At 37.4% G+C, this 19,052-nt stretch overlaps 1 protein-coding gene, 1 long non-coding RNA gene and 1 other non-coding gene across 3 annotated transcripts in view; all 3 read left to right on the forward strand.

Moving 5' to 3' along the window:
- LOC107746118 (ATP-binding cassette sub-family A member 1-like) overlaps window positions 1–13,967 on the forward strand; it is a 42,216-nt gene extending 28,249 nt beyond the window's left edge. Inside the window, exons 31-50 of the mRNA XM_016560213.1 lie at window positions 1,116–1,305; window positions 1,423–1,517; window positions 1,620–1,652; window positions 1,751–1,856; window positions 1,987–2,098; window positions 2,514–2,646; window positions 2,735–2,912; window positions 2,998–3,113; window positions 3,436–3,580; window positions 3,692–3,815; window positions 4,797–4,926; window positions 5,026–5,146; window positions 6,596–6,658; window positions 6,795–6,901; window positions 8,182–8,323; window positions 8,416–8,550; window positions 9,348–9,451; window positions 9,528–9,620; window positions 9,712–9,955; window positions 12,170–13,967. Coding sequence (XP_016415699.1) covers window positions 1,116–1,305; window positions 1,423–1,517; window positions 1,620–1,652; window positions 1,751–1,856; window positions 1,987–2,098; window positions 2,514–2,646; window positions 2,735–2,912; window positions 2,998–3,113; window positions 3,436–3,580; window positions 3,692–3,815; window positions 4,797–4,926; window positions 5,026–5,146; window positions 6,596–6,658; window positions 6,795–6,901; window positions 8,182–8,323; window positions 8,416–8,550; window positions 9,348–9,451; window positions 9,528–9,620; window positions 9,712–9,955; window positions 12,170–12,304 — 2,506 coding nt within the window. The 3' untranslated portion in view covers window positions 12,305–13,967. The remainder of the gene's footprint in view (window positions 1–1,115; window positions 1,306–1,422; window positions 1,518–1,619; window positions 1,653–1,750; window positions 1,857–1,986; window positions 2,099–2,513; window positions 2,647–2,734; window positions 2,913–2,997; window positions 3,114–3,435; window positions 3,581–3,691; window positions 3,816–4,796; window positions 4,927–5,025; window positions 5,147–6,595; window positions 6,659–6,794; window positions 6,902–8,181; window positions 8,324–8,415; window positions 8,551–9,347; window positions 9,452–9,527; window positions 9,621–9,711; window positions 9,956–12,169) is intronic.
- A 236-nt stretch (window positions 13,968–14,203) lies between these two features.
- trnaa-ugc (transfer RNA alanine (anticodon UGC)) lies at window positions 14,204–14,275 on the forward strand. The gene has a single exon. It is a non-coding gene; the product is annotated as a tRNA-Ala (tRNA).
- Window positions 14,276–15,042: 767 nt separating this feature from the next.
- On the forward strand, window positions 15,043–17,815 carry LOC107746103 (uncharacterized). Its single transcript, XR_001640655.1, has 3 exons — window positions 15,043–15,488; window positions 17,292–17,378; window positions 17,753–17,815. It is a non-coding gene; the product is annotated as an uncharacterized LOC107746103 (long non-coding RNA).
- The last annotated feature ends 1,237 nt before the right edge of the window (window positions 17,816–19,052 follow it).

The following is a 19,052-nucleotide window of genomic DNA, read 5'->3' on the forward strand; positions in this document are numbered from 1 at the left end:
TTGCTCTGGAAACGCTTCCTGTACGCCCGACGCTCCCGGAAAGGTTTCTTTGCTCAGGTATGGTCTTCATATTATATTATACAGAGCATTTCTATGTTGTCTGTTTGCAGTTCCTAAAATGTAATGTCCTTAAAAATGCACATTTCCAGATTGTGCTTCCCGCTGTGTTCGTGTGCATCGCTCTGGTCTTCAGTCTCATTGTCCCTCCATTCGGAAAGTATCCCAGTCTCGCTCTGGAGCCCAGCATGTATGAGGAGCAGTTCTCCTTCATCAGGTACACGCTACCATCCACTCACTTGAGCCTGCACTTTAATTCCCATGATTCTTTGAGAGTCTAATGATTGGTTTTTCACTACAGCAATGATGCGCCAGAGGACAGACACACAAACAAGTTACTTGAAGCTCTGATGGACAATCCGGCTTACAACGAACAATGCAAAGATGAGCAAAACACTGTGTAAGCCCTCAAAGCTTTTTCCCATATTGCTCTGTTGTAAATTTAAAATATTAATATAAAAATGTTAATGAAAACATTCGCATCTAAAATATTCTTATGACAATCAACTATGAAAATTCCTGTAATTAAAAAAAATAACTTGATGGAAGCTTGTTTCCGCCACTGAATAAAAATAAAAAAGGTAATTGCGACTGCGATTTCAAGATATTTATGAAGTCAGAATTGCTTGATATAAAGTCACAATTCTGAGAAAAAAAATAGAAGTCAGAATTGCGAGTTTAAATGCAATTGTGATTTATAAAGTCAGAATTGTGAGATATAAACTCACAATTTTAAGAAAATATTGGACTTTAAAACTTGCAATTGATATCTCACAATTCTGAGAAAAGAAGTCAGCATTGCGAGAAAAAAGTCAGAATTGCAAGATGTAAATTCTCGCAATTGCAAGTTTATATCCCACAATTCTGACTCTATAACTCGCAATTGCATTTTTATATATTACGCAAATGTGAGAAAAAAGTTCGAATTGTAAGATAAAAAGTTGCAATTGCCTATTTTTTATTTTTTGTGGCGGAAACAGGCTCCCGTATATTTGAGTATCCAATAAGTTTTTAAAAATTTGGGGGAATTAAATGTGTGTGTGTGTGTGTGTGAGCAGTAGCAAATCATGTGCGATTAAAGATGGAGAGTGGATGGTTCCAGAGGTTCCTGAGACCGTTCAGGACATATTCCTAAAAGGGAACTGGAGTATGGAAAACCCATCGCCTCTGTGTGAGTGCAGTTGTGAAGGAAGGAAAAAGATGCTTCCGGAGTGTCCGCCAGGAGCAGGTGGTCTGCCACCGCCTCAGGTAGATATATTCACCAAATATTGTACTTCTATAACAATATTATTTAATATTACATAATTATGTTTCAACGACAGCATGACATTGTGTTCATTGAACTTCTCTTCTAATTTTCCTTAGATCAAAGTCACCGCTGATGAAACCTTGCAGAATCTGACAGGCAGAAACATTTCAGACTACTTGGTGAAAACATATGCACAGATTATTGGGAAAAGGTGAGTTAAGCCAATCCAGAAATAAAGGCTTGCTTGTTAATCCTTTTTTTTCATTCTCATGGCAGCACTTTAACTCTTTATTGGGTTGTTTTGTCTTTTCAGCTTGAAGAACAAGCTCTGGGTCAACGAATTCAGGTATACCTATCAGTTCAGATCTGGTATGATGAGGAAAGTAATAATAATCCAGTGGAAGAGCTGGGCCTCAAATCTCTTTCTCATTGGCTGTTTTACAGGTATGGTGGATTCTCATTGGGTGCGAGAAACTCACAGGCCCTCCCCTCTGGTGATGAGATCACTGATGCCATCTCTCACATTCGTAACCGCTTCAGTCTTCAAGCGGTATGTCACCTGCGTTACGTTTATGACTGATGTTTAAACACCAGCAAGGGCTCATAAACATGAAAGCAGTTGTTGCCAAATGTTTGGGATTTACCTGCCTTAACCCCGTTTTTAATTTTGCAACCCGCAGGGAACCGCAGCTGACCGCTTTCTGGCAAGCCTGTCGACTTTTATCCGAGGTCTCGATACCAAGAACAATGTGAAGGTGAGTACACTACATTCTGACTGGATGTGTTTGCCTGACCATACAGACATACAGTACATGTCATGTTTGTCATAGTCATGATGAAAGCTTTATACAAGTTGTGAAATAAAGACTTTACAAGACTTACAAGTACTTGATTATGTAAACGTATCTTAGTGCAATTAATCCATAAGTAGATTTCCTGGCAGTGTTAACACTATTTATGCACAGCTTTAGTTATTGTCCAGTAGAAAATCGGCTAAACTTAAGTAAGTTATAACCTATAAATAGGTTTTTTTGAGGTATTTATGTCCCTGTTTTGGGTCTACAATGACTAATATTATTGATTTTTAAATAATAATAATATATAACTAACTATCTATATTATTTAATGAAGAAATACAAGTACATAAATAACTTACAATAATAATAAAATTATATATATATGTATGTGTGTGTGTGTGTGTGTGTGCGGTTCCTCAATGTCATGAACAATGCCGTCCTGCGTGCTAATCTGCCCCCCGGCCTGGATCGGTCTAAATTCGGCATCAAAGCGTTCAACCATCCACTCAACCTCACCAAAGAGCAGATCTCACAGGTGGCATTGTAAGTAACCATGAGTGCAGTTCATGCTCCACTCCATTTACCCAAACAGTCTTGATATCTCTGACCTTTGACCCCATCTGCTTCCCAGAATGACGACCTCAGTCGACGTGCTGGTGTCCATCTGTGTCATCTTCGCCATGTCCTTCGTCCCGGCCAGCTTTGTGGTGTTCCTCATCCAGGAGAGAGTGAATAAAGCCAAACACATGCAGTTCATCAGTGGAGTGCAGCCCTTCCTCTACTGGCTGGCCAACTTTGTGTGGGACATGGTGAGGATCTTGTAAAATGTTCTTACTCTAAATGTGTCAGTATCTGTTCAAATGCCATTTGACTGATTGCATCTTTGTCCTTCAGTGCAACTACATTGTCCCAGCGACCCTGGTCATCATCATCTTCGTCTGTTTCCAGCAAGAGGCCTACGTGTCCTCTACCAATCTTCCTGTTCTTGCCCTCCTGCTGTTGCTCTATGGGTAAGAGGCAAAAAATCTGTCTAGTAGCCCTTACTATGTAGTATGCACTACTTTTATTCAGCAAGGATGCATTAGATTGATCAAAAGTGTCAGAAAAGACATTTATAATGTTACAAATATTTCTATTTAAAAAAATTGTCTTTTGAACTTTCTGTATTTTTCATCAAACAAATGCAGCCTTGCTGAGCATAGGAGACTTCTTTAGAAAAATCTTACCGACCCCAAACTTTAGCAGACTTTTATAGACTACATGTATGATATCTCCAAAAATATGTCACTATATGAAAGCATTGGCCATGTGCATTTCTTTGTGTCCGTCTAGGTGGTCCATAACACCCCTGATGTACCCAGCATCATTCTTCTTTAAGATTCCCAGTACAGCGTATGTGGTTTTGACCAGCGTTAACATCCTCATTGGGATAAATGGCAGTGTGTCCACGTTTGTCCTGGAGCTTTTCGGCAGCAACGTAAGTTCATGTTTCACAGCTGTGCTTGATTATACGTCTTATAAAGTAATGTAATCTAACTCAAAAGAAACCCTAAATGAACTGTGGCTGTTTCTACTCATTGTTTTCCAGGAGATTGGTGGCATCAACGACATCTTGAAGAACGTGTTCCTGATCTTCCCTCACTTCTGTCTGGGCAGAGGTCTGATTGACATGGTGAAGAATCAAGCTATGGCTGATGCTCTGGAGAGATTTGGTGTGTACCATTCTCACAAATACACTATTCAAAATAACTAATCAAATCCTAATTGAAATGTTCTTTTTAGAATGTTCATTTAGAATTTCCACCCTAACCGAACAGGGAGTTGAAAGTGTTTTTCCCCAGATATTGTTTAAATAATTGGTGATGTTGATTTGGTTAGGGGCCCCGGGTCAAAGTGACATCTAGTTATGGACATAACATGTCCTGGATTATTTCCATGGAAATGCATTAGGACTGTAGCTGCTCAAACATGTTTTCCTCTGAACATAATCACATTCTAAGAAAGACATCAGGGCCGAATGAAGCAAAATTTAGTCTGTAGATCTTGGCTTGTTTTCAAAACCTAGTGATGTGCCTACGTAGGCAAGGATTTCAAAAGCGTTTTTAACATATAATTCATTCAGTACCGAAAAATATTGATAAAAATAGTTCAGTCTAATTAAACTCTGACTGAAAATTGAAAATATTTAACCCATATTTGTGTGTTCTGTGTATTTTTATGCTTGTTAGAGTATTATGTCTTTACCTCAGCCATTTAAATCAGTTGTGCATGACCTCTGGGTCTGCAACATCTGACATGTTGTTTCTGAATGTTTTCAGGTGAGAATCGATTCCGCTCTCCTCTGGCGTGGGACATGGTGGGCAAGAATCTCTTTGCCATGGCCGTAGAGGGCGTGATTTTCTTCTGCATCACCGTCCCTTGGCTTGTTTCCAAAACCTAGTGATGTGCCTACGTAGGCAAGGATTTCAAAAGCATTTTTAACATATAATTCATTCAGTACCGAAAAATATTGATAAAAATAGTTCAGTCTAATTAAACTCTGACTGAAAATTGAAAATATTTAACCCATATTTGTGTGTTCTGTGTATTTTTATGCTTGTTAGAGTATTATGTCTTTACCTCAGCCATTTAAATCAGTTGTGCATGACCTCTGGGTCTGCAACATCTGACATGTTGTTTCTGAATGTTTTCAGGTGAGAATCGATTCCGCTCTCCTCTGGCGTGGGACATGGTGGGCAAGAATCTCTTTGCCATGGCCGTAGAGGGCGTGATTTTCTTCTGCATCACCGTCCTTATCCAGTACCGTTTCTGCATCAAGGCCAGGTGATGATCCTTTCATGCCTCACTATGCAAAAATGTTTTAAATACAAGTAAAATCTGTTTTAAATGCATGTAATAAATGATCTGTTTTGGTATTAATAGGCCGGTCAGCACTAAGCTGAAGCCGATCGGAGAGGAGGATGAGGATGTGGCCAGAGAGAGGCAGAGGATCTTGAGCGGAGGAGGACACACTGATATCCTGGAGCTCAAACAGCTCACCAAGGTGTGTTCTATATATATTTTTTTATATATTTATTTTATTACAGTTAATGCATGTGTGTGTGTGTGTGTGTGTGTGTGTTTGTGTGTGTATAGTATTAGTGTTATTAATTGATTAATTAATTTATAGCAGAATCCATGTACATGGAGATTCATTCATTATATGTGAAATAAAAAAGTTAAAATATTAATAAATTCTAAAATAACTGTAAATATTATTTTCTAGATTTTCTATATTATTTTATTACAGTATCTATCTATCTATCTATCTATCTATCTGTAAGTAGTGTGTGGTGGTGTTCTGAAATGAGGAGGCAAAGTTTTTTTAAATTTTTTTTATCAAATGTAAATTCATATCCCAGTCACATTTTCTTGGTTAAATAAAAATTACTTATACTATCAGAAAAAGAAAAAAACATATATATTTTTATATTAACAATGTAATCGATATTCCGTTTAATAAAGCCAAGTATGAATCTCATCAAGTTAGTGTTTTTAAGCATTTTACATTTATTCCAAAATAATAACTCAAGGCAGTAACAATTTAAATAATATATTATATTTGTGAACTTATGTTCAGCTATTCTTTTTAATAGTTACCTTTTAACTATTTTTGAATTTTTCAGATCTTCGGTCATCAAAGCTTGGTAAATATTGGTCACAGACACGGATATTTACTCTAAATTTCACCAAGCTGATTACTCACTAAAAACTCGCACAGAACATGTTTTTATGCCAACAAAGTGCTTATATCTAAGTGTGTGAGTTGTTTATTTACTTTTTAAATTAGTATTCACATTAATGCCATATTGTGCATTCAGACTGATTCGCGAACGCGGAACGCGCATGAACACGAGACGGGATTTATCGCATGAACCAATCACAGCCGAACATAACCAGTCAGATCCAATCATATCATGATGGAGGCATTTCCTCCTCTCACGTGATTTTCCCCCATTCATTCTCAATTACCCCCCACCAAACTCACAGCACGCTTTAGGGGGTCTGTTAAAACTCAATGGGCTCAGGGGAGGCGAGAGAGACACGGACTCCTGCTGTAACTCTACCTGCTGGTGTCACTGTTGGACAATGTTTCTTTAGAAAAATGAGTGATTTATACACTTTTTAATGTTATATTTTGTAATATTTGCGTTGTTTTATTTTTGTACTACAAATGTTTTCTCATCCAATATTTTGAGGAGGCATTGCCTCCCATAGGAAACGCCCCTATATATAGATTCCGTCTACATACAGTTTCATTTATTATATGTATATGTTAAATAAATAAAACATAAATAATCATAAATTATATACACAATTCATATATATTAATAAATACATTTGCAATTATATATATATGTGTGTGTGTGTATGTACGTGTATATATACATATATATCTCAGTGTTGTTGTTCTGTTATAATAATATATATAATAATATTTCTCATTCTGCAGGTTTATAAGCGAAAGCAGAAGCCAGCTGTAGACAGACTGTGTGTGGGCATCCCACCAGGAGAGGTGAGATCAGCTATCTGTCTTCTTAGTAAATAAACAATATTTTTTTTGGTTTGTTTGTTTAGTTCAGCCTGGTCTTGTATGATTAGAATAAACTGATGCTGGTTAGGGTTTTGATGATATTATGTTCTTTCGTCAGTGTTTTGGGTTGCTCGGCGTGAACGGAGCTGGAAAGACAAGCACCTTCAAAATGCTCACAGGAGATTCTGTTGTCACTAGCGGAGAGGCCTACTTGGCAGGAAAGAGGTACAAAAATTAAAACAGTAATACTTTAAACACAGGAGTTTTTGTGACTTAGAGGTCATTGATATGCTAGTGCATCCCTAAAAAACATCTTACATAACATTTCAAAAATGTGTTTCATGACCCTTTTCATAATAGTACCAAACTCTTGGCTTGTTTTCTGCAGCGTGCTGACAGAGATCGATGAAGTGCATCAGAATATGGGCTACTGTCCGCAGTTTGATGCCATCAGTGATCTGCTGACTGGCCGAGAACATCTGGAGTTTTACGGCATTCTGCGGGGCGTCCCAGAGAAGGAAGTGTGCGAGGTCGGTTTTTAGCTGCCATTGATAGGGAAAGTCTGAGTACTAATGTCGCAGCTGATTATCGAGGGATCTGATTGGTTGCTTGTTGGTCGCAGGTGGCAGATTGGGGCATTCGTAAACTGGGCCTGATGAAGTATGTAGACAAAGCAGCAGGAAGCTACAGCGGGGGAAACATGAGGAAGCTCTCCACCGCTATGGCGCTCATCGGAGGACCGCCAGTGGTGTTCTTGGTGAGTGTGCAACTAACTTTATGATCATTTATTCAAATAGTGCATCACAATCCAAAAATGCATCACAGGTTTGTATTGATTGTTCTGCAGAGCAGGGAAAAACAATGCTACGTGTAAATAATAAATTGCAAATGCATAAAAGGCATAATAAAATACAAATGCAACTATACAATTGTGCATAGTTATCAAAGTCAAGCAAAATAAATAAAATCTAAAAAAATATATATATATTATCAGAATTTAAAAGAAAGGAAAAAACACTTGCTGTCATTCTGCAGGTTTATAAGCGAAAGCAGAAGCCAGCTGTAGACAGACTGTGTGTGGGCATCCCACCAGGAGAGGTGAGATCAGCTATCTGTCTTCTTAGTAAATAAACAATAGTTTTTTTTGGTTTGTTTGTTTAGTTCAGCCTGGTCTTGTATGATTAGAATAAACTGATGCTGATTAGGGTTTTGATGATATTATGTTCTTTCGTCAGTGTTTTGGGTTGCTCGGCGTGAACGGAGCTGGAAAGACAAGCACCTTCAAAATGCTCACAGGAGATTCTGTTGTCACTAGCGGAGAGGCCTACTTGGCAGGAAAGAGGTACAAAAATTAAAACAGTAATACTTTAAACACAGGAGTTTTTGTGACTTAGAGGTCATTGATATGCTAGTGCATCCCTAAAAAACATCTTACATAACATTTCAAAAATGTGTTTCATGACCCTTTTCATAATAGTACCAAACTCTTGGCTTGTTTTCTGCAGCGTGCTGACAGAGATCGATGAAGTGCATCAGAATATGGGCTACTGTCCGCAGTTTGATGCCATCAGTGATCTGCTGACTGGCCGAGAACATCTGGAGTTTTACGCCATTCTGCGGGGCGTCCCAGAGAAGGAAGTGTGCGAGGTCGGTTTTTAGCTGCCATTGATAGGGAAAGTCTGAGTACTAATGTCGCAGCTGATTATCGAGGGATCTGATTGGTTGCTTGTTGGTCGCAGGTGGCAGATTGGGGCATTCGTAAACTGGGCCTGATGAAGTATGTAGACAAAGCAGCAGGAAGCTACAGCGGGGGAAACATGAGGAAGCTCTCCACCGCTATGGCGCTCATCGGAGGACCGCCAGTGGTGTTCTTGGTGAGTGTGCAACTAACTTTATGATAATTTATTCAAATAGTGCATCACAATCCAAAAATGCATCACAGGTTTGTATTGATTGTTCTGCAGAGCAGGGAAAAACAATGCTACGTGTAAATAATAAATTGCAAATGCATAAAAGGCATAATAAAATACAAATGCAACTATACAATTGTGCATAGTTATCAAAGTCAAGCAAAATAAATAAAATCTAAAAATATATATATATATTATCAGAATTTAAAAGAAAGGAAAAAACACTTGCTGATCACACGAATGAAGGCACATAATAAATGTTATGCCAACCACAGTGTGTTTTGTGAGGTGAATTATTGGTATTAACCATCAAACTGAAGCAAAACCAGAGCAAAACCTATACCTAGTTATTGTACTGAATTCAAAACAGACTCAAAACCACCAAAAATGATACTCTTACTCTTAAAAAACCCCAAAACACTGCATACAGGTCTATATAGGTCATCTGCAATTCATGAAAAGATCTGCACTTGTGTAACAGTCATCAGATCGGCTGCTTGGCAGACCTCATTTTCCCAGAACAAAAGCGACACCCACGCGCGTGGCCTTTGGCTCTTGCCACATTTTTAATACACTGTAAAGTATTTAATTCCCAAGGAACCAGCAGTTAAAGCGAGGCAGCGCAGCGCTCCACTTTCCTGAAGGCCGTCAGTCAGAGTGGAGGAGCATGATCACGCTCTTCCCACTCTTTATGGTGTTCTGCTTGTGTTTCCTGCTGAATTTGTGGGCGACGGTTAACCTGGCTGTTGCTGTGGTTACAGGACGAACCCACCACTGGGATGGACCCCAAAGCCCGGCGGGCCCTGTGGAACTGCATCCTCAGCATCATTAAAGAGGGACGCTCGGTCGTCCTGACCTCACACAGGTGAGAGAGCCTCAGTCAGTGTGGTTTATTCTTGTGATCTGACTTCTTTGCATGACTTTGCTGTGTTTTTCTGCAGTATGGAGGAGTGTGAAGCGCTCTGCACTCGTATGGCCATCATGGTGAACGGCAGGTTCCGCTGCCTGGGCAGTGTGCAGCACTTAAAGAACAAGTAAGAGGTTACACATCAGGATTTTGAATCATTCCAGTGAATCGACTCTTTTGAATCAGTTCACTGAAACCTTTTGCTGTGGCTGTTCCAGGTTTGGTGACGGGTACACCATCATCCTGCGGGTGGCGGGGGCCGATCCGCAGCTGCAGCCGGTGATGGAGTTCATCGAGCGGGAGCTGCCGGGAAGCACGCTGAAGGAGAAGCACAGGAACATGCTGCAGTACCAGCTGCCCTCGTCGCTGACATCCCTCGCCCGCATCTTCAACATCCTCTCCAAGAACAAAGAGCAGCTCCACATCGAGGACTACTCCGTCTCACAGACCACTTTAGACCAAGTAAGTGCGCATCAAGATGTTTTCTGTCATAGTCAATGCCATTCAGATTTAAAAGTGCAACCGTTTGCAATACGTAAATGTTGGAGTCAGAAAACACACAAATATTCCGAAAACTACTACACTGCTGTTTGAATCATTCCAGTGAATCGACTCTTTTGAATCAGTTCACTGAAGCCTTTTGCTGTGGCTGTTCCAGGTTCGGTGACGGGTACACCATCATCCTGCGGGTGGCGGGGGCCGATCCGCAGCTGCAGCCGGTGATGGAGTTCATCGAGCGGGAGCTGCCGGGAAGCACGCTGAAGGAGAAGCACAGGAACATGCTGCAGTACCAGCTGCCCTCGTCGCTGACATCCCTCGCCCGCATCTTCAACATCCTCTCCAAGAACAAAGAGCAGCTCCACATCGAGGACTACTCCGTCTCACAGACCACTTTAGACCAAGTAAGTGCGCATCAAGATGTTTTCTGTCATAGTCAATGCCATTCAGATTTAAAAGTGCAACCGTTTGCAATACGTAAATGTTGGAGTCAGAAAACACACAAATATTCCGAAAACTACTACACTGCTGTGCAATTATTTTAATTTTTTTAAAGAAATGAGAAATCCATTGGATTTCACAAGGACACATTAAATTGATCAAAAGTGACACCTATAATGTTACAAAAGATTTCTATTTCAAATAAATGCTGCTCTTTTGAACTTTCTATTAATCAGAAAATCCTGAATAAAGCAAGTATCACGGTTTACACAAAAATATGAAGCAGCACAACTGTTTTCAACACTGATAATAATCAGAAATGTTTCTTGAGCAGCAAATCAGTATATTAGAAAGATTTCTGAAGGATCATGTGACACTGAAGACTGGAGAAATGATACTGAAAATTCAGCTTTGATCACAGGAGTAAATTACATTTTAAAATATATTACAATAGAAAACAGTTATTTAAAATTTTAATAATATTTCAAGATTTCATTATATTACTGTTATAATAAGAAAAATAAGCAAAATTTAAATTGTAATATTTTAATATTTCATAATATTACTGTTATAATAAGCAAAAATTAAATGAAGCAAATTTTAAATTGCAATAATATTTCATAATATGTATTTTTGATCAAATAAACTTGCTTGGTGAGCATAAAAGACAAAAATCTTACTGACTCCCAACTTTTGAGTGTTGGTGTAAATAAAACACACAAAAAAATGGAAGAACAAAAACAAAAACTACAAATGTGCAGTAAAATGCAAACAAAAATGCAAAATTACAAATAAGATTTCAAGACTAATTAAACTGTATTACAATAGAAAACAGTTATTTTAAATTGTAATAATATTAGGAAAAAATTTAATGAAACTATTTTAAAACTAAATTATTTTAAATTGTGATAATATTTCGTAATATTACGGTTATAATAAGCAAAAATTTCATTAAGCAGAAACGCTATTATATAATTAATTTAAACTGTAATATTTTAAAATAAATCAGCAACAATTAAAATAAGGAAAAAAATAAACAAAACAGCTGTTATAAAATTAAGTCATTTTAAATTGCAATAATATTTCAATATATATTTCATTATATTACTGTTACAATAAGCAAAAATTTCATTAAGCAGAAAGGCTATTATATAACTATTTTAAATTGTAATATTTTAATATTTCATAAAATTACTGTTATAATAAGCAAAAATTATATTAAGCATAAAAGCATAAAAGACTTATTTTAAAAACATGAAAAAATCTTACTGACTCCAAACTTTTGAGTGTTAGTGTAAACAAAACAAAAAAAAAATGGAAGAAAGAACAAAAACTACAAATTTGCAGTAAAATGCAAACAAAAATGCAAAATTACAAATAGGATTTCAAGACTATGTAAACGCCATTGGTTGAGACTTATATTTGTTTGTCTGTTCATTTCAGGTATTTGTCAATTTTGCCAAGGACCAAAGTGACGAGGACCACTTAAAAGACATTAACAAAAACGATGCCGTTGTGGACATTTCTCACCTGAACGCCTTCTAAAAACATGAAAAAATCTTACTGACTCCAAACTTTTGAGTGTTAGTGTAAACAAGACAAAAAAAAATGGAAGAAAGAACAAAAACTACAAATTTGCAGTAAAATGCAAACAAAAATGCAAAATTTCAAATAAGATTTCAAGACTATGTAAACGCCATTGGTTGAGACTTATATTTGTTTGTCTGTTCATTTCAGGTATTTGTCAATTTTGCCAAGGACCAAAGTGACGAGGACCACTTAAAAGACATTAACAAAAACGATGCCGTTGTGGACATTTCTCACCTGAACGCCTTCCTCGTAGACGAGAAGGCCAAAGAGACTGTGGTGTGATCCGCCATTCAATGGATACAAAAATCCACCTTCACGGGACTAATATGTCGTTTTTTTGTACTACTCTTTTTAGTTTTTTTTGTTCAATTTCAGCTGTGTGTGTTTGTGCCCACAAGAGGGCGCTGGACCGGAAACACACTACTGAAACAAACAATGCAAATCAATGCAAAAAAGATTGACGTAAAACAAACACCGATGACAGCGAGGCCGAGCCTGGTGCTTGTCGCCCCGTCGCGGTGAACGTGAGGAAACTTGAAGCTGTTCGCTCCTCTAGCGGTGAATGTTTGATTGACAAGACGTCTGCGAAAACATCATTCAGACACTGCCAATGAGATGTGGAATTCATCTCCTCATTTAGCACAGGCTTCAAACTTTGCATTTCAGCAACTACTCTAAGTCTTTGTACTTTACTTTTTTTAGACATGCATTTTAAAACTATACTCAAATGATATTTTGATGCAATGACGTGCAATGTATTACTATTGTTATTGTCAAGTGTTTGAAAGTGTCGTGCCTTGAAACAACACTCCGCTAATGGACTCGAAGCGTGGAGCACACACTGTCATCAAAGCTACAGTGATATTTACATCTACTGTGAAGACGGAGCGGATGACTTTAGAAGTTAATTGCATGCTTTACATTGATGCCATGTTTAGGACGCCATTGTAAGCTCAAGCATGCTCTAGCTTTGTTATCCTGAAGTATTTCTGCGTGGGTTTCAACAGATGTTCGCTGATCTTGAGGCGAGTTTGGTGGGACTTCGCTGGGAGACTCGTAGTTGTTTTTGTGTCCAAAACGGCCCGAAGCGGAGGCGAGTTCATATTGTGTGAAACTGTACAGAAACAAATCATTTCCGTGCCAAACCAGGTCAAGTGGTTTAAAACCATTGTTGGATATTAGTGGCTCTCAGCAGGCTACTAAATGTTACGTTGTTGTTGTTGTTGTCTACACTGTGCGATTTGAAACAAGACTTTCATCGTACAGTAAGGCCTTGAGAGACGGCAGCTACAGGTTTTTTCTTAGAAATGACATTCATAGGCCTCTGGTACAGGAGTTAATATCTCAGGATGTGCCTCCTTATACTAAATGCTTATGTTTAGTTTATTATACCACTTTTATGATCTCAACCAATGGCACCATTGTTGTTCGCCAACAGCGTGAAGTGACCAAAAGCAATGAGGTGCTACCGATTGAGTTTATTTTTTATCATGAGGTGCTTTTTAGTCAGGCACCCTCAGAAATTAAGCAACAATCCCTGCTGCCACTGAATGACGTGGAAGAAGTAGAAGAAACAAAGTATTGTCTTTGGTCCAAAACTGAAGCACTTTATAATGTTAAACTGGTCTTGACATTCATAGTTCACAAACAGGACATTTTGTGTTTAACAAAAGGTTAATAGATCATTTTAGATGTCCCACCGTGGCCATTATTTTCTGTTACAATGTATGTGTTTACATTTTAAATATTAAAAAGCTATTTCAGTCACTCTTGTGCCCTTTTTCTGTTCTGTTCAGGTGCTGTGTGTAATTTCTTAACTGTGAGTAGCAGAAAAAAAGAATTGCAGTAAATAAATAATAGTAACAAAAAAGACAAACTTACTGGTGATAGATATGTAGACTTGATTTTATATGCATTAATAATATATAAACAACTGAAAGAAAAAAAAAGTAACCGGGTTTAGAAACATGCAAAAAAAACATGCCGCTCTCTGAATCATTTTTTTCCACGTAAACAAAACTTTTTTGGGGGCGTTATTCCAAAAACATGTTTAATGTTAACATATTTAATGTTACCCTAGAAGCGGCGTTAGACAGAATAGATTGATATTTCATGTTACAACGTTAATCGCGTTTTCCAAGTAAATGCTTATGAGCGCTGTTTCCTTGACACTGCTGCGGCGGGGATGTAGCTCAGTGGTAGAGCGCATGCTTTGCATGTATGAGGCCCCGGGTTCAATCCCCGGCATCTCCACTTTTTGACATTTGGTTTGTCTTGCAAAGTTTTTGGGATTCTTACCACGAAGGAAACAATGGACTTTAACAAAATAATCTATAGCTTCAGATAACACTACCGTCTTATGATTTTACGATTTTCACCATTTTATCTCTGCGCCTAAAGCATGTCCACTGGAACTCCATAATGTGACAATGGTGATAATGTAATCGCACTACTTATTTATTCTCGCTAGATGGTGCTAAAGTCGCAGTAAACGAGCTCAATTGTCCGAATCACTGTAGTGAATCGGTTCGTTCGAACGGTTCGTTTCAATTAACCTCTTCACTGATTCTTTCCAGGTAAGTGTTCGCAGTATCCTCGGCGGCATTTTAATTTACGTTTAATGTTTTGTTTTTTATTAACCACTGTTGTCGATTAGGTTATCATAGATCACGGTCGTTTATTGTAACATTTTTGTCAACAACGTAATTTCCAATATTATTTGTAATGTTATTCAATACATATTATATATAAAAATGATTCCCAATGACGTTAACAACATAGTGTCCAATATTGTAGTTTTTTCCTAAACAACGTCTATCGCAGTTAACACTTACTGAATATAAGATTTAAAAATAAGATCAATCCCTTGCAGTCGAGTGATTCCTTGAATCATATTAACCGAATCATTACAAAAGAATCTGTTCAAAAGACATAAAGCCAAAGTCCCTTTAAGGGTATTCCATAGTCTTTAATAAAGCATAACAACCGTGAAACGTGTCCTAATATTAATCTATCTTCGAGTATGGACAGTCAGACTCCAGTAGCTCTCAAAAATGAACTGGAGTGTGAAATATCTGATACTGGTTTAAGAAGAAGAGGAGGAGGAGGAAGAGGAGGAGGAAGAGGAGGAGGACAGGACAGCCCAGCTCCGCCTTCACCTTGTCACGGAATTCGCGAGGGAGAATTACAGCACGTCAGATCCTGAAAAAACAGATCCTAATCCATTTACTAACACTAGCGGCTCGAGCGAGTTTTATATTCATGCGTGATTCCATAGCGGACGCGTCTTTGTTTCTAAGGGCATTTGTACGTGTTTATTACCAATGTGCAACTTTTACACTCCAGTCTTCCGAAACTGCTGCAGGACACGTTGATCGCGCTGCTGCCAACTCCCTGATTTAGCTCTGTTTGTGTGTTTGTGATTCTCATCAGCTCGGGAATTATGGGATGCTGCGGTAGCACACAGGTAAGACATCATAAAACACAACACCGTGTAAATGCATGCTGACTGACATCTGGAAACTTTTTGACTCGAACGCCTACATGCGCTGCATGAAGTTATGAGCGCAAACACTCATATCACAGTCACTCATATGCAAGCAAGTGTCTTGTAGATTAATAAAACGGAAGGTCTGTGTACTTTATAACAGGAGCTATTGAGCCAATCGCCTTTATTACATCTAAATAATGATAAATCGATGCAGAGCTTTGTTTGTGAGCAGTGTCAAGCTCATTTCCGGTGTTGTGCCCATTTTCGACTCCTTGCCAAATTATTACCCCCCTCGTAACCCCTCCCCCACACCCAACCCTAAACCTACCAATACTGGGGGGTAATAATCTGGCGGGGGTCAGAATTGGGCACAGCACCTGGTTTCACTGAAAACGAGTCCGGTGTGTTCAGACAGTCCCATTCATTCACTGCGGTGTTTTCATTGTTTTATTCATGCTCTGTGCAACTTTTCCCAAGAACAAGATTTTAGGATAAAAAGAGAAGCTTATAATTTTTGAAACTGCGACTGGTCACCAGTATTGTTTTTGTTATTTAAAACTATTAAAATGGTTATCGTGAATTAAAATAAAGCTAAAATAAAATATAAATATTAGATGGAAAACTTTAGAATAAATATATAAATAAATAAAAAACTTAAACGAAAATTCGAAATGTTACCTTTGCAACTAACTGAAATAAAATAAGTTGAATGAGTACTAAACAGGTTCAAATAAAAATAAATAAATGTGTGTGTGTGTGTGTGTGTGTATATATATATATATAAAATATGGGGCTGGGGGGTCTGGTCTATGCATCCCTGCATCTGTTTAATTATTTTTATCCCCAGTGGGGGATGAAAACATCCCGCGAACCCGCTCCGACGTCCCGATCTAAATCAAATGATTCGCGATAAGTGCTTTGAAGTCCCGATCTGAATCAAATGATTCGCAATACACACTTTGAAGTCCCAATCTGAATCAAATGATTCGTGATACGCGATCCGATTGGAGCGCTTCGAAACGGTGAATCATTTTGCGACCCAGTGGTTTAACTGATTCGGAGTTTCAAAAAGCTCTGTTGTGTTCTTTGCTCACTTTCTCTATATAATTTATTCATTGTTTGAATAACCGTGGAAATGAAATCATTACAATTAATAGGCCTAACGTACAATGTTTTTATTAAACTGTGATCACGTTAAATACAGTTTCCGTCGTATTAAAAACATTTCATAAAAAGTTTTCAAAAGCATCCATCCCTCTGGTTTTTTCACAAATCGCACCCTGTAATATGTATGCATGTATGTATTTCTGTCAATGTTGAAAACAGCTGTGCTGCTTCATATTTTTGTGGAAGCAGTGAAATAGTATTAATATATTTATGAATCTCTAACTATTAGGCCACGACTGCTGTGTGTGTGTGCACTTGGATGGGATAAATGCAGAGCACTTGAGTCTGACTCTAACCTTTTGAATTGTAGTGTCAGTATAAATTATATATTATATGTTTTAAATATACATTTTTCATAAAATATTTTGGGTTTCAGAGGAACTCTAAAGCGCGCTGAAATGCTCAAGCGAATGCTAATCAGTCATTTAAATGTAAGGCAACAAGCTCATTGGCTGCGTATGCAACATGAACCAATCAGCTTGTGACAAGTCGTTTAATGCTAAATCCGCAAAAAAAAAGTATTTATTTATGCATGTAGTTATTTATTTAGCTATTTAGGTTAAAAGAGAGTTTGTGTGTGTCACGTCAACTATGTCAACTTCCCCTTTACAGAAGACCCGCGAGTGGAAACCCTTAGAGCAGAGGAAGTGCACAGATATCCCATGGCTGCTCCTGTTCATCCTCTTCAATGTCGGCATGGTAAGAAAACAGACATGTGAAATGAATATAAAGAAATAAAATTCACATATTTAAAAAAAAAAAAGCAACTATTGGACACAATTACCAATCCAAAAACATTAAGTATGAATAATATTTGTTATTAGTTTTAAACAATATTATTATCATTGTCTGATGTTATTTTGTTATTATAGTCATAAGTGTTTAAATGAAATGTATTTAATTAATTGGTTCAACTTAAGTACTTCATGCTGTCTGTTTTTATATGGTAAAAATACCCTCTCATATAAGTAAACAATGCACCTGAAATCAGTTCCAGGGGGCAAATATTGCCCATCAATAATTTCTGCTACCTGCCACCGTGTCCTGATCATCATCTTGTGTTTCTATGGCAGCTCTGCATCTGTGGCTTCGCCATAGCGACCGCAGGGCTGAACCATATAGCTTCATATCTCAGTTATGTATTTGCACCAGTAAAGTACATTTTAAAATGACAGAACTAAACAAAATGTTGTCAGTGATACTTGAGGCATTTTTCCAGTTTAATATTTGTTTGTTTGCATCACAGTTCAAAATGCTTATTTCTAACTCTATAATATTGTTGTTTATTACAGCGTATTATAACATTGGTACATATATAAAATGTATTATTTATTATATATTATAAACATGAGACAATTTATGTGCTATAGAACTTAAGCTATAATAGTAATTTTTGCTAAACAAAACTTAAACCAAAAAATACAAAACAAATGTTAACTGAAATAAAATAAAATATAAAAATAATTTTATTTCTGCTAGTTGCCAAGGCAGCATTTCTCATTTCTGTTTAAAGTACTAAAATAGCTAAAACACAAATAAAAATTATATAGACTATAAAAACACACAACAAAATTCCTAAAGCGAAAACACAACATTCTTTAAAATATCTTCATTCATGTTCAGCAGAAGAAAGAAATTAATACAGGTGTGGAACAACTTGATGATGTGTAAATGATAACAGAATTGTCATTTTTGGAGGAACTAACTCTATTAGACTTTTGGAAGTTGGAAATTCCAGAAAAACAAGCACAGGATTAAATATACGTTTGTTTATTTATTTACTCGTATCATTTATTATATTTCAGACTGGAGGTACACTGGCTTGATGAAGAGCAGTGTAGTATTATATCAACTGACACTCCAAAAAAAGTGCTATTGAGATGCACAAAAGCTTCTCTTCAGGGATTCTAATGTGACAGACATCAGTCATCATGACTACAGGGAAAAGCAGAATGAGAGTCCAAACAGCTGATAAAAAACATCACAATAATCCACACCACTCCAGTCCATCAATTCATGTCTGGTGAAGAGAAAAGCTGCATGTTTGTAAGAAACAAATCCATCATTAAGACATTTTAACTTTACACCATTGTTTCAGGTCAAAATACGAGTCCATAATCCACAATAACGCTTCCTCCAGTGGAAAAAGTCCATCCCGTCTCACATTGAAATCCACCCACAAATTTGTTTAGAATTGTTCTGGCTTGTTAACAGTGCTTAATCTGTTCATATTTCTCTCCTGATTCAGACGAGATGACTATTTCATTGGAGAAAGCAATATTATGGATAGAGGAGTTGTATTTTAGCCAGAAGCAAAGGTCAGAAATGAAAAACATCTTAATGATGGACTTGTTTCCTACAAACATGCAGCTT

Source organism: Sinocyclocheilus rhinocerous, unplaced genomic scaffold, assembly GCF_001515625.1.
Source record: "Sinocyclocheilus rhinocerous isolate Xijiao unplaced genomic scaffold, SAMN03320098_v1.1 scaffold107, whole genome shotgun sequence".
Taxonomy (NCBI): Eukaryota; Metazoa; Chordata; class Actinopteri; order Cypriniformes; family Cyprinidae; genus Sinocyclocheilus; species Sinocyclocheilus rhinocerous.